We start from the raw sequence: 15958 nt of genomic DNA, 5'->3' as shown, positions 1-15958 counted from the left end.
GTCATCTTGAAATTCAAAGGACAAATGAAAACAACAACAGCTGGGCCTGACTTTCCTGCCTTTGCTTCAAAGCCACTTTAGCTGCATTTTACTGCAGCTGTTATCTGGGAAAAATGACAAAAATATTTTGTCTGGCCTTCTGCAATCTGGGGAGCTTCCAATTTGGACCAAAAAAATAAAAAAGCAAAACCCTAAAATTTCTGATGGATCAGAAACCCTAGATTTAAGATAGTACTATAATCAATACAGCTTTTTATTATACGGTAAATTGGGGCATCTTTTCAAATTAATGGAATAAAACTTTCCACTGGCATTCTACACTCTCCATTTACCTTTATTGATATCACATAAATTAATCCACTATAATTTGTTGATTAGGCCATTTTTTTTTAAAAAAGCAGACTAAATTATATGCCTGTAAATACATGGGCAAAAATAACTATAGATGTAAATAATAACATTTAAATACCTAAGCATCTAATTTAACCTGAAATTCAGTAGCTAGTCAAGTACATCCAGTCACTGAGCTCCATTTACTGGTGTCCACAAAACTGCCTGCAGGTGAAAAATTAGATTCTGGGTTGTGGCCCTTTTAGGATGGTGGTCTTTAGTGTAATTTCAGTCTCAATGTGTAGTTGCAGCACATATTGTAATAAAGGAATAGAATTCCTCTATATGATGTGAATACATAACATCACAAGACAGATTTCATACCATTGTTCCAGAATAACAAGTGTGTCTTTAAATGCCTATTGATTGGAAAGTACTTATTTACATTCAATCAGCAGAAGCTACTTAGGTGTCTCAGCATTTTTTCATATTACCATAATAGTCTGCACCCTAGAATAAGCCTACAAGACTTAACCGGTCATTGCAGTTTAAATAAGAAATGAGAAATTGAAGCATTTTAAACACTAAAATGTATTTGTTTGCCTAAAGAGAACATGACTGGCAACATGACTGATTTAATAAATTCACAAATTTTCAGGCAATCCTGATTTTGGACACCTTTAACATTCTAAAATTTATTTGCAATCATTTTTCAAGGGATTTTCCACTCCAATTACAAAACATCTTTTCTTTTCTTTCTTCTCTTTTTTTTTTTTTTTTTAGAGGCCCAGAGAACATCATCACCAAAAATATCCAGGTCTAACTCTCCCCGCTTTCTTCTCTACAAACAAGAATGTGCTAGCTTTACAATTTTAGCTTTGCAGCTATTGTTACTGGTAAACATACTCTTGAAGCAGCTGGGGAAATGCTTGCACATAAGTTCTATTGAAGGAAGTGCATGAGAGTGTAATAACAAAAAATAAATACAAATAAAACAAGGTAACCTCATGAAAAATATGAATTATTTACTCACTTTGACATATAGCTTTTGAAGTATCACCCTGATAGATCTTTATGACCAAAGCATGAATTCACCCAAACAAGTGTTTTAAATTAAAACGTAAAATTATTTAATTACCTGAGTACTTTACTCCTTTTCTTCTCCTGTTAATATGGCATGTACTCAAATCTTAGACAACCCTGAATTTAAGATGACCCTACCAAAATTAGTTTCTATAGATGGAACATTTATAAATTTGTTATAATTTTCCATGTATAGAATCTAATTATTGGAGGGCCATTTTTAATCCATCCCCCCACCCTCCTACCACCACTACTGCAAGGAGGCAGGCAGTAGGGAAGCAGATAGTGTGAGCAGTTTTGATAGAGGGATTTCTTTCTTTTTTTTAAACAATTTTATCCTTTTTGATACATTTTTGCTTGTCCCCTGCTTGTGCCTGCCCCACCAAAGTCTTGGATCCCACTCATCCCTGGCCTCTGCTTCTCACCTCCCACCCTTACTTTTGCTCCATGCTGGCAGGCTCTGTCCCTGTTGTAGCCTAGGGCATGGACCACAGCCCCAGCCCAGCTCCCATAAGAGCTGTGCAGGTTGCATGCTTCTGCTAAAAGGCTGAGCTGCGTTCTGTGCCCAAACGGCAGTGTATACCAGCCTGTTGGCAGTGAGGGGGGAGGTAGAGGGGCAGACAGGAGAGCAGGGGGTGTATAGCAGGAGGATATGGCGAAGATGCTGCAGTGGAGAGATGGCAAGGTACAGAGGTGGTGGGTGGTAGGTAGCAGCTGTGGCTATGGTCCTGACCTCAGTTAGGGGCTAGGGTGTGGGCCACAGCAACAGCTTGCCACCCCAAGCCTCATACTTGATTCTAAGACCAGGAACTACCCCCCGCCCCATGGCGGGGGGGGACAGGACCTCATCTTATAATTAAGTAAATATGGTATATTGTTCACAAACCAATACCAATTTCTATAAATGTAGAAATATAAGTGTAGATCAGATAGATTGTTCAAAATGTTTTAACCATTAGGCATTTTTTTTTTTGCAAAATGTTCTCTGCTCAGTAGTTGTAGATGTGTACTCTGTTCCCCTAAGTCATACAGTATTGACAATGCGGTCTGAGTGGGTGACAAATTTATATTTACAGCAACAAATAGGAATGCAAAATGGTAAATAATCATAGATAAATTAATCTATTTGCTCATTTGCAAATATTGGTATTCCTGTGAAGCTACTTCTCAGAAAAAGAAAAACCTGTCAATATCAATTTATCAATTATTAAATCTGACTGAAATTCAAAATCTCTTTCATAAGAAATTTCAATATGAGTTTTTCTCCTAAAGTCTCCCATGTAAAATTTCAGCTTTCCATTGGTAAATAATTCCAACAGAAAACAATTGGCTAATTCTACTAACTAGGGACACAAAACTATAATATCTAATAGCTATGGTAAATGGTTTTGAAGAATGCTATTTTGAAGAATTTAACCACCTTCTTTTAATATAAATTGCCACAGATTGTATCACTGTAGTTGTAATAAACCATTACTGCTTACTTTCTATTATCAAAATAATAACCAAACATTTTATGCTGCCATGGATATGGAAAGAAGAGATTTACTAGTTGTCTAAAAGTTTAGTATTACTAGATTTTTTCCTTCCTTATTATTTTATTAATTGACTACTGTTCTCTGTAAAAAAAATATATCTATAAGCTGTTTTTCTACCTTATGCTACTTAACTCATTAAATGTAACAATAGCTACATTAATATCAACTTTAGATTTAACAAAAGTATAGATGTTACAGAGGTTATTTATTAACAAGAAAGCAAAATACCTCAGATGAGTTGGATCTTGCAAAGAAAATTAGAACAAATTATATAAAAGGTTCCTTGGTCATAAAATAAGGGAACTAGAAGAAAAGGAGAGATACTATGCACTAAAAATGGGAGGGAAATCAAGGATAATCACAGTCTGTCCCCAATTCTGATTGAACAATTTTCCTCAGTATTCTCTAAGCATGAAGATGTAAATAAGGATAATGTTATGATGCCAAATGTCAATAGAGAAACAACCATTGAAATTACCATAAAAAAAAAAATTAAGTTTGCTTGCTGCAACAAAATCAAGGTCTTACAACAGATATGGAAGGAAAAAATACTAATGGTGCTCCTAAAATATCTATTGGAGACCCATGATATCCAACAGTTTAATTTAAGACCCAGATGCAAGAATTAGCTGTATGCTTATGATATTTGCAAATGTCACAAAGCTGGGAACGCTACAGAAATGAAAGAGTATTGGACTGTTGTACTGGAAATATTATACCACCTTGTGGAGTATATCAGTATAAAATAGTATAAAGTTTAACAGTACGAAGTACAAAAATATATACTGACAGATCAGGAATTTTTTTTTATAAGAGGCATAGACTGGATCCAATGAATAGGGCCTTACTGAATTAATGGTGGAAGTGGGCTGTGTGGCAGCTCCTTTAATCTCCAGTTTCTCTTCCCTGCCCCACCCCGCACCCTTCCCATTGTTGATTGGCTTAGGGGAGCCTCTGGTGGCCCTGATGCTTGGTTCTTACTGGCCAGAAGGCAAAAATTGTGCCATATAATAAAACAGTCTCTTTTACCTTCCTGTCAATCAGGAGTGAGCGGCTGGGCCCCTCCACCAGTTGGCAAGTGGGAAAGGCACAGGGGAACCTGCAAGACTAAAGAAGTTGCTGTATAGCTCACTTCTGCCACAAATTCTATAGGTCCCTACCAATGGAAAAACAGATAGGGTCAACTATAGGATGTCCATGAACGGTCATGTTGATGCACTTGTGAAAAAGACTAATTCAAGTTTGGGTATATTAATTTAATTATTTTAAAAGGAAAAAAGGAAAAAAACCATAGCAGAAGTATTAGTATCACTGTACAATTGGTAAACCTCCATTTACATTACCGTATAAAGTCCTGGTTAGCAATGTTAAAATGTGAATGATACAAACAATTCCTCTCTGATGCAAAGCGTACACTACTCCCACTTCCTTGGCATATGTTGCAACTGTATTAAACAATGAACTACTGAAGAGTATGTGAAATGTGTGGGGGTAACAATGCTTGCTGTTCAGCTTACGCTGAAGACTTTTTATTTGTGCAGCACAGAGAACAGTTGCTTTCAGACCTTGTAAGCTGCCTCATCAACAACCGTCATCCAACTATCAGGTTTACTTACAATTCTCCTATCAGGGGATTAATTTCCTTGACATAAAGTTTAGCTCTAGTGGGTAAATATTGGAGTTCTGATCTACTAAAGACAAAAAACAGACAAACTATGGCTGTAGTGAAAAAAAAAATCAATGAATAGCATTTTAGAAAAAGACTTTAATGAACCCACTGGATACATTGTTCTTTAATGGGATGCAAAGTAAGCTTTTAATTCCACTTCAACAGCTACCTCTATACAGAAGTCTTCAGCATAACACACAAGACAAAACGGCCTTGATTCAGTTCCTCTAAAGAAAGGATGGAAATAAGCAATACATTGCACCATCTGGAGCCTTTTAAAGTAGACCAGTGAAAAACGAGGCATTGTTAGTATGCAGGTACCTGTTGTCTGGACTTCTGCTGACGGTAAACACTTTCTATTTTGCTAGTAGGTTATAGGAGTCCTCTGAAATAATATCCATGGCCTCCCCCAGCCTTGAATATTGAACAAGATATGCCAAAGTGCCTAAGGGCCAGATTTTCTGGGGTACTAAATTGCCGAAGGATAAAGATTGGCACTCACTGGGATTTCCAAAAATGCCTAAGCACATTGAGTAAGCTTTTATAAATTCCCAAGAATGCCTGTGTAGGTCTTTAAACACCCAGCACCAAATCCTAGATCTGAGCAATATATCAGTTTTATTAACTTTCTATGAAAGTTTAAGACTGGACTTAGGGCATAAAATAGGATGCAAGTAGATTTTGGGCACCTAAGTCCAAAACTGCAATCTAAAAAACCTTATTCAGTGTGTGCCTGTCCAAGGAGGTGTCTAAACATCTGAGCTAATTTCTTTTACTGAACGTTCCCTAGACAGAACCTGGGCAGAACAATACCTAAATTCTTAAAGACATTTATGCATAGCACAAAAAAGGATCATAGGAAAGTTGGGCTGGAAGGGACCTCACAAGGTTATCTAGTCCAGACCCCTGCTCAAATCATCCCTCACTAAACCTAGCCAAGTGCCTGTCTAACCTGCTTATGAAAACTTCCAAAGATTCCACAGTTTCTCTAGGTAGCCTGTTCCAACGTTTGACCACTGGCATAGTCAGAAAATTTCTCCTAACCTTCACCCTAAATTTCCCCTGCTGTAGCTTGAGGCCATTTCTCCTACTCCCTACAGCCACAGAGAAAAGTCCATCTCCATCCTCTCTTAATCAGCCTTCAGGTTTTTGAAGACTGTTATCAAATCCCCCGTCAGGCTTTTCTTCTCATGATGCCCCAGATGAGAACCACTGGTATAGACATCCATCGAGAAGGCCCAATTCAGTAGGCAGACTCACAGCATCCTTAACACATACTACAGCACGGAGTTTAGCCTAAAACAAAATGGACATAATCACTTTAATTAAAAAAAAAAGACAGCTAGAGGAGGAAAAGATGATGCCTGCCTTGCATGTAAGAAACTTGTATTAAAAGCACTTCCCTCAAAAGCAGGTAACCTGAGGTGTAGGCCCTTTTCAGGTGCAGGGATTCAAATTCAGATCTCTTTGTTCCTAATCACTAGGACAGAGGCTAGAAAGAGCAGGAGTATCCTTTTTGTAGCAAAAAAGCCAAGATCCAACATGCCAGAAGGAGAGTAATCATGGAGGGATTCTGCAGCTTGAAGGCTGGCTTTCACTCTGAAAAGATTTTTCCCCATTTAAAAGCAGTCCTCATTGTTTAGGATTATTACTGTTTTATTTATCCAATGACTTTCATATAAAATGTATGAATAGTAATGGGAACAAGGAGTTAAGTACCATAATAACCATGTTTTCCATTGCAATCATGTTTCCTTTGGCTCTTATCCTGATTCTAACACAAGAAAACTTAGATTCTTTTCTGCACAGTAAAATGGCTTCAGCAGAAGGGATGGAAAATACCTTCATCCCTAGGAAGGTAGGAGTTCAAATAGGACCTCAGCCTTTCACAACTTGTATGAGAGTGGTGGTATCAGAAATGATTGCTGTACAGTAGTGGTGCTGACAAGTGGTGATGACTATTAATAGGCTACTGATCAAATGGAAAGCGTGGTACAAACTCCTATCAGCTACCACCATCCTGACATTTTGCCTTTTTACCTCTGAATACCTTTATAGCCAGGTTTTGCGATCAAATGTCTCTTGTGACTGATACATTCCTCTGCCATTGCACATACAAATGTAGTTACAGTCAGAGTAGGGGAACATTTTTCAAATAAATAAATATTTATTTATTTTAAAATCTCCCTTGAGCTTTTAACAAAACTTAAACAAATCATAGTATGCTGAGCTTTGTAAAAATCAATCTTAATTCTATTCCCTGCCTGTGATCCCTGGGATTGTTAGGGACAACAAATACCCCGATTGAACAAGAAAATCTGTTCTTGCACTATTTTCAGCCTAATCTAGACCAAAGCAGTTCAAAATATTCATATAAATTTATTCTAGGAACAAAACAAATCCTAAAAGCCTTTTAGGTTTAGCCCATCACTAATGGAACAGAATTTTATATTGTATTCCACATGGAATACAATATAAAACATCTTCAGACAAAATGTAACAGTAGAGAATTTCCCAAATATTAAGAAGGTTAAGAAAATAGAAAAAAAATAACCTACTTTCTCAGGCAGCCACAGTTTTTAGAGACACCATACTAGACACATTTTTTTTCTTCCATGAAATATTCACAGGTCACAAAAACTCATTCAAATCTACTGTACATCATGGTAAAATGAAACTTAAAATAATATTTATGCATTTTTTCCTTTTATTTAATTTTTCAAAGCCTGCAGAATAATATACCATAAAGTCATTCAAGAGGCACAATATTACAAAAATACATTCCATTTTCTTCCACAGTAAAATACCAGAATGAAGGGAATCAAACAAGTTCAGGGATTTTGCCATGGGAAATATAACCCATACTGAACCTGTTTACTTGATTCTAGAGATGTAGAAACTGAGGGATCAGTACCTTCATAACATTTTGCTGCCACCTATTTAATCTCACATTGTTTTTGAAATGTATCAAATTATACCTTTTTTGGATCAGCAAAATGGATGTAGATGGCTACATCTCAAAAATACCAGTAAGGACTCAAAATATACATGCTTATTTAAATGGAAAATGAATCAAGTACATTATTTGAACCAGTGTATATACTCATCTAAAATAGGGGCATGATTCACTATTTCAACACTTAGTAATGGAATTACACAAGTGAAAAGCTGCAGTAATGCAAAGGTGATTCAGGTCATTTCACAGTTTACAGTTTTTCCATAACTGCACAAGCTTAAACTGTTACACTGAAGTGCTACATATTTGATCTCCCACTGGGAAATGATTGCTGCACAACACTTGAAACTGAGCCACTTAGATTGGTAAATATGGATACAGCAGCCTAACTTTTAGGCATCTTTTTTTGATAATTATGGCCTATATATTAAAACTACTATGCAAGTAAGGAAACCATTGGCATTAGGCTTTTAGCTGTGTTCCATTGCTGTTAGCAATCTAATTCTCCAATCTTTGATTAATAGAGAAAACTGTATCCGTAAGAGCTCCATGATGTCATAAAGAGTTATAATGTCCAATAAACCATAAACAGTGGGAACAAAAGAAGTCTTGTAAAAATCCCCCAAAATAAAGATGAAAGCTAAACAAAAGAATATCCTGTTGGCAAGAGAGACTCTATAATGAAAAAAAGGCATAATTGTTAACAGAATGATTTTCTCAGTTTCCCCAAATAATTCTACATAACATTTATCTATAGCCTTAAGCATACTGTAGAAACATGATGTAATTTGTTAATGAATCATAAGGTGATTACCTCAGTGGTGGGGAAACAGTGTCAATGTTATAAGTTGCAACAGAAATTTGAATAGGCCCAAACTTATGGCAGACAGGTGATGACCAAGGGTCTATTGTTATAGCAAATCATTTTATAGCTTGCAAATTATTTAAAAAAATTTAAACATGAAGTACATTAAATATATTATACCAGTATATCCTTACAGAAGGTGACATCTGCAAAGCACTTAAAGAGTGCCCAGTAGCATGACAATCTGAACCCTCATTTCATGAGGGTTCAGACAAAGGTGCTCCAAAGTGGAGTGCCTTCATGAACTTCTGTCAGCACATGCTGGGAGCAGGTCTGGGTTGATGCAGCCCAGCCCTGCTCCTGGGGTCATTTTAGAATGGGAGAGTGACATGGGAAGGAAGGGAGTTCTGTCTGGGGTTTGCCCACCTTGTGCTAGAGGGTGGAGTGGGTAGATTGGAGCCCCCCTGGGGTGTGGGAGGGCTCCAATCCACCTGCCCATCCTTCAGAACAGCCTAGACAAACCCCAGACTGAGCTCCCTCCCTTGTCCCCCTCCCATTCTGAATACAGCAGTGAATCTGGAAGGGTGGAAGGGGCTAGGGGAGAGTAGATGCACACATGCAGCCACTCCAAACTGGAGTTCAACCCCCAATCTGCTGGACTAAACAGTGAACTTCTGTTGGGTGTGGGGGAATGCTGTAACTCATAGCTCTTCCTGTGAAGCACCATGAGTTACAGCAGGAAGCTGTCAGCCCCTACAGAGGCATATTATCAACATGAATACCCAGACAGTCCCTATGAGCTAGACTGCCCCTTAAGACTCAGCCTTGGGTAAGATACAGTGTACAGCTGGCAGGAAGGAATTGTGATAGATTCACAACCTTTACCATGTTTTCCTTTTGCTTTGGGGTGGTAATAAGTTACTGCAGGATGGAAATTATTTCCACAGTCACCTCTGACTAGCTTTTCTATCCATTAGGTGATGAGGTAGGAGAAGGAAGAAAAAGGTTTGCTCATTTGTCTCACTCCAGTCTACTTTGTCCAGGACGGAATATTGAGGGGGTGACAATAAGCTCCCCCCATAGCTCAGTGTGCAATATGGGTAGACCAAGCAGCATATTATACTTTCCTGAATGAGTAAAGCAAAGCCTAAAACATATTATAATGCTGAAATCAAATTAACTATTTTTTTCTGAAGATATCTGGATTCTCCAGTAGAGAAAGAAGAAGGTGACAAACCCCTTGCAAATCCACCCTCAATTTATTATTTTTGGAAGTTAATAATTTTTCTCCCTAAGCCACTAGAACTGCTCTTTCAATCATATTGTTTGACCTATCACCAGCTTTTTTTTTCAGTGGCAAAACTGAATAGCTATACTTGAACCAAAATGATATGCGATTGGAGGAAACAGTGTCAGAGCTCCACGGTTGGTTGTAACTTTTTTAAGGTTGTACACTTCAACGTTGTACTTTATACACATTTATATTACTGAGAAAAATATTAAAACAAGAAATCTGGTTTTATGAAACAAATTGTGCATCTCTCTTTCATTAATAGACTCTTCTTAGGGCCAACCCTCAAGCATGTTCCAGGTACTAATGCATATGATTTTTTAAAATGGTCAACAAATAGGTTGGAATGGCAAAATTAGAGATGCTACAAACCCACTGCACTCTCACTACTTGAAGAGAATACTTGCATTTGACTTTGTCTCCCCCATGGCTTCTTAACTGACTCATTTTAAATTACATTGTGTTTTTTCAAGGAGAGATGTCTGACAGAGAATATCAATGTATACCACTTAGTCACAGAGAACCCCCCTCCCCCCAACATGAAATGAAATATTGCAGACTGAAACATATTTTAACAGATTAAAAAAACATTGTGTAAGATACTTGCAGCTATAAATCTTGGGCATATTGGAAATTATCCATTTTTTAAAAATAGTGCCAGAAAGGGATTACTTTTTGCATTTGTGCTAGGTTAAAGCAGTTAAAGCAGTTACCAGTTAAAGCAACAGTGAAAGAAGGGAAATAATTTCTAAAGTGTGACCGTCTCTCCAATCTTCCATAGATGGGTCTGTGACAAGAATATGAGCTTCTGCTGCATCCCTAGCCCCATCCTCTAAAAAGACAAAGTGAGCATAGATGTTGCACTATTGGTTCCATATAGACTCTATTCCCAGAGAAATGGGAGAAGTAGGAGGGAAAGGTATTCCTGGGGCCACCCAATGGACTTTCTATCTGTATTTACAGTGAAGACACAACTGAACCCTCATTCAAATGTTTTCTCTTTCTAGGAGAATAACCTGATGTACTACTTCTGATATACTAAAAAAAAAAAGACAAAGAAGAAAAAAAAGTGTATGAACACATGCTAAAAGGATTCAGTAGCTGACCCTTCCAGGATTTATTTAACAGAATTTATACCAAAGGATCAAAAAATTATAAAAGGTAAGAAGTGTTAATCTTACTTTGATAATCATCCAGTGTCCCGATCGTTTTGATGCCATTTTGGTATCTGAAAAGAAAAGAAAACTAGACTACTATTCAACTTTACAGGAAGACCCTGATGTCCTTGTATGCCTCAGAGCAGAGGCCATTCTGTTGGTCTCCTATGAGCAGCTATTTGCTAAGAGGATTTCTTTTAGATGTGCTCACTCTCTCAATACAATAGAGAAGTCTGAATTTGATTCTTGCTAGGATAGACTGATTTAAATTTAGGACTTTTATAGCAATATATCTGCTGAGGTATCTGCGTATGCTGACCTGCCTTCTAGGCATGTCAGTATAATATCTTGCCTGGAAGGCAGACATGTTGACTACTGATTCTTTGGGAAGTCAAAGAGTGTATTTTATATGATTCCAAGGGCCATCCTTATTGATAACTTGCCTCCAGGACTGGTTTATACAATTATCTGCCTGGAAGGTACCTAAACATTGACCTGCTTTCTGTGCAGAAATGAATATAGTTTAACCTTTCTTTAAGTACCCAGGAAAAGAAGAATTAAAATAGATTTTCATTGGTTGGTAATTGGCTTTTAACTAACTATGAGACATAAGGTTAAACTGTTTCACAGATCATTGGATTGTCTCTGAGAGGTTGTTTTTTTAAAGTTTCCACTATTGTTATAAGGTCAAGAGATATTATGACACAAGACAAGCTTTCTGGATTAGAGGTATGTATACTTCTAATGCATATATGAAACCACTTCCTACAGGGTAGCAGAAATTCCACACTAAAAGGGAAAAAAAAATCTCTGCATTTTGTTCCTAAAGCTTAATGCTACCATCAAAATCTGGTGTAGTGAAGAATGACGTATTCAGTGAATTTCAGAGATATTCCAACCTTTCTAGGGGATTTACTCATATAATTTCTTTTCAAATAGCCTCACAGCATTAATGTATCTCCTCTGGACCACATTGAAAGCCTCAACCCCTGTCTCTTTGTCTTTTTGTGCATTGTTTGAGTGAAATATTGGATCCAGTGAACTTAATGGTGAGTTCCCATTAACTTCACAGGGTCTGTGCTACAGATTGTACTGAGCCTACTCTGAGAGTCCCAAAGGAAAGAAAACACAGCAATATCCATTTTTCAGAATTAGAGAAAGGTAAATTCACAACACTTAAACTTCAATCAATCTGAAAAATAAACTCAGCAGGAGTTCTGGTATATTTTGTTCTTCTATCAGGAAACACATGCAAATGTGTTTTTAATAAAAATAGTGCTTGTGTCTATTAATATAGTAGGAATGTATTGCCAGCCTTATTATCTATCAAGCACAAGCTTACATTTCTGTGTAGCTGAGACCAGGCTAGGCAGAATGCTCTTGTCCCCCAAACCTCCTTAATACTTGCATAAACTTACTTTTGTCCCATCTCTGCCATTGCAACAAAGATATAAATAACTGCCCAACAGATGACCCTTTACCCCGTGAAGCCATCTTTTGTGACAGAAACTGTAAACTTGTTGAAAGAATGAAGTTTCTTCTGCTTCAACAATCCTCTACCCTGCAAGTTACTGTAAATAAAAGCAGGGTAACATAGTTCCCTTGTCCTCCCACCATCAAATGGGAAAGAATTAAAAGAAGAATAATAGGAAAAAAATGTTTCACTCCTTTGGAGATTACACTCCTCCTTATAAAGTCATTTATATTCTACATGAACCAAGGATACTACTGAAACCTATTAATTCTGCTTTTTCTGCAGAATTGGCATAAAGTAGGAAGAAAGTTTCAGAAGGTGCATGTATATCAGAAGGCGTTACAAATGTACTGTATAATATTAGTAGCATTAAGCAGCTTTCACTAACGTTCAAAGCACACCCTTGGCCGTGAATTAATATTATCACCATCTTATCATGAATATACTTCTTTCTTCAAAGAGGACAATTCTGTATAAAAATTTAGAAATTATTTTCACTGATTTTTGTAAGTCTTTGAGAGACCCTTGGGTTACCAATTTAACTATTTTTCTCTATTGAGAAGAGATCCTCTTCTCTCAATGATAAGTTAAAGGGAAGGGGAAAAAGCATGCTAAGAACACTTACCACCTGGAAATCAGGTTTCAAAGGGGCAATACAAGACAACAGCCACTTGTCTTTGCCAGTTGAAAGGTCCAGCTATAAGACAATCATCCTAGTTCCTATAAAAAGGTGATTTTAGAGTAATTTCAGTAGTAAGCAAGCTCTCAGAAAACAGGTTATGAAACAAATTTGGTGTCGTAATAACACCTAAAACACAATTTTGATATAAATCAAATGCTATATCTAAGCAGCACTGCATCACAAACATATTATGCAAATATTTATTCATCAGAAATTTCTCCATCAAAAATACGCTATTACAAGATACTACTTGTTTGTATAGATCTTGCAAGCTGTGGCTTACATCTTGATGCACATCCAGATTTTTGATACAATCCTAATGAAATATCATTTTTGGGGGAAAAAAATCAGGCATGCAGGTATTGATCTAAACATTTTTATTTAGAAAGTTATGACTACTTAGCCACCCTAAGACTTGAATTTCAGAAATCACAATCATAAAATCAGAAGATCTAAGCTAACCCAGCACAACAGAAATATTTAGTGATAACCCGCATGAAAAACAGCAGTTTGGGTAGAGACTCCCATAGAATTAGAATATAATCAGAAATATTAAATTATTATTAAATACATGTCCCTGAAAAGTAATTATAGTATAGTCAGAGCATGTACCATGGCGCATAGTTTGGTATACTCAGAGCACAGAATTACCTTTCAGTTTAATTTGTCTCATTTTGTCTCACCCCTTAACAAGTTACTCAGGCTCCCTGTGCATAGTTTTTCTTATTATGCTCATTCTGCATAGGCAATGTGGACTCATTTTGAATTAGCCATTAGTTGCCACAAAATGCCATCCTTACTCAGTAGGTGACTGGAGAGGAACATAGGTAAAGCTTATCAATTTTCCTTTTTACAATCCTGCTCTCAGGTAGGGGCTCCTATATGATCAGATAAGACCAGGAAAACTACAGTTTTTTACCATGAATAGAGTATTTTAAATGATATTTTGATATGCTGTCATTAATCTGGTGTAGTGCTTGAATCCTTTCATGCTCAGTTTTGGACCGCTTTCTTTAAGGTACTTGGATAAAGAAAAACAATGTGCCTGTCATACTGGATTTTTACTTTAATTAGTGTTTATAAATTCAGCTGAAGGCAGAGAAGAGGTTTTTGAAAACGTAGAAATTTCCAGTAACTGACATGAATGAAACGTATTGTTCTTTTTCTTCCTATTTCACCTACGTTAATGAAACTGGTAATAGTTTAGGACCCCATGCCATTTTGCCATGTAGTTACAGCTTGTCCTTTCACAAAAGAAAATTAGAAGACTGCTGAGTGTTATAGATATTAATGGTTGCTAAAAAAGTATAATAAAAGGCTTTTTTTCTAAAGCACTGCTAAGCTTTTATGTCATTATTCAAGAATGACTAATGGATTCAAAGGAGAACAGTGCTGATCTCCAAGGAAGCAGTGATGAGCAGCAAGACAGAAGGACTGAAAGGAAGCAGTTTGTCATGTAGGGCCCTAATACCAGGGCTGTGTGTAATGAATGGCTTCAACTGAAGTGAAAGTGAAAAATTCTCTTGAATGTGATCAGGAAGCTTGTCACTCTGGAAGGGAGATACCTCAAATCCGTAAGGTTGAAGAGGTTGCTGGGCAATCCTGAAAAAAAAAAGATAAAACAAAAAGACAATGAAGTGCAGGTATACCCATGCTAACCTATTAGCGTCTTCCCTTGTAGGGAATTCTAGTATCAGTAATGAAAAACAAACTGAGACGGTCCACAACGGAGATGATCCAAACAGATAATGTACTTTTTGTGATTATCTATGCTTTGTGTTTTTGCATTTGCTTAAGTACTAGGTCATTAAATACATTACACTGAAAATTGAACCCCCCCCACTTTTATTACTATGCAACAATTAGCAACTACTGTGGAAATTCTGTAATAATATTATATTCAAATAAGTACAAAAAACACCAATGATTTTCATAGTTTTATAGTTTCTAGAGTCGGAAGGGACCTGAGCAGATCATTCCATTTTTGTTTGTTTGCTTGATTTATTTGCTATAACTTCTAAACTTGTCTGTTTGTCCTAACTGAGGTAGGGATTGAGCCAATGCCTATTAAAGTCAATGGGCATCTTTTTATTGACTACAAAGAGATTTTGAATTAGTTTATATGTGTCTACAGGGTGTCACTTCAAAAGGGTGGGCAGCATCTGCTCCACCCTGAGCTGTCATAGAAAAATTAAATAGTGTTAAGTACACTTTGAATGACGCTGTAGCTCTGATGGTCCAGGAAATGTGGAAGGGGCAAATATTTTTATAAGTAATATCTTTTACTGGACCAACTGCATGGTTAGGAGAAAAGATATCATCCACAAAAATCCTTAATAGCATTAATACAATTAATATTTTAAATTAATTAATGAATTAGTATTAATATTCTTAGAGGACATGTACCACATGCTAAATTTCAGGGTGTAGGTGGAATTTAAAGATAAAGGCCCTGTCCTGGATAGCTATTCATGGAAAATTTCATCCTTATGGAATGAACTACATCTTTAGGGCAAAACATATCTTTGGCATTTCCTAAAAGGGGGCACTAAAATTATACAGAGTCAAATATCTATATTATCCATGTATATTAACAAGGTAGAAGGGTACCGGCATTTTTACATTAATGAATTATGTATGGTTTCATAGAGTAACTCTACAGTAACAGTACTGAGGAAAATGCAGTATCTATTCATCTCTTAAATTAAATTGCCGTCTTTCAAGTGATCATGTCCTTTTTTATTTCGTAAGGAAACTGGGCATTATATGCAAGGAATATAGAAAGCATTCATGCAGCTGAAATTTAAAAGGCTGCATGTATGTTGCTTTGATAACCTGTTTCTTGTGTTATCAGACCTCTGTTTTGGAATAAATGATTATTATATATCATCAGTTGTTAAATACTAATACTAGTTTTCTAGCCTTTTTAAAATTAAATTAGAGGCTATTTTTCCTGTCTCTATTTTTGCTGAA

General features: G+C 36.6%; 1 protein-coding gene across 1 annotated transcript in view; it reads right to left on the bottom strand.

The window, feature by feature from the left end:
- Positions 1-14594, bottom strand: part of MGAT4C (MGAT4 family member C) — a 125968-nt gene extending 111374 nt beyond the window's left edge. Inside the window, exons 1-3 of the mRNA XM_019543123.1 lie at positions 14551-14594; positions 12929-13023; positions 10854-10900 (exon numbers count right to left, since the gene is read on the bottom strand). Of these exons, the coding sequence (XP_019398668.1) occupies positions 10854-10892 (39 nt within the window). The 5' untranslated portion in view covers positions 10893-10900; positions 12929-13023; positions 14551-14594. The remainder of the gene's footprint in view (positions 1-10853; positions 10901-12928; positions 13024-14550) is intronic.
- Positions 14595-15958: the final 1364 nt, after the last annotated feature.

The sequence above is a fragment of the Crocodylus porosus genome, unplaced genomic scaffold (assembly GCF_001723895.1).
Source record: "Crocodylus porosus isolate Cpor-Errol unplaced genomic scaffold, CroPor_comp1, whole genome shotgun sequence".
NCBI classification, from domain to species: Eukaryota; Metazoa; Chordata; order Crocodylia; family Crocodylidae; genus Crocodylus; species Crocodylus porosus.
This window is presented reverse-complemented; position numbering and strand designations above follow the sequence as displayed.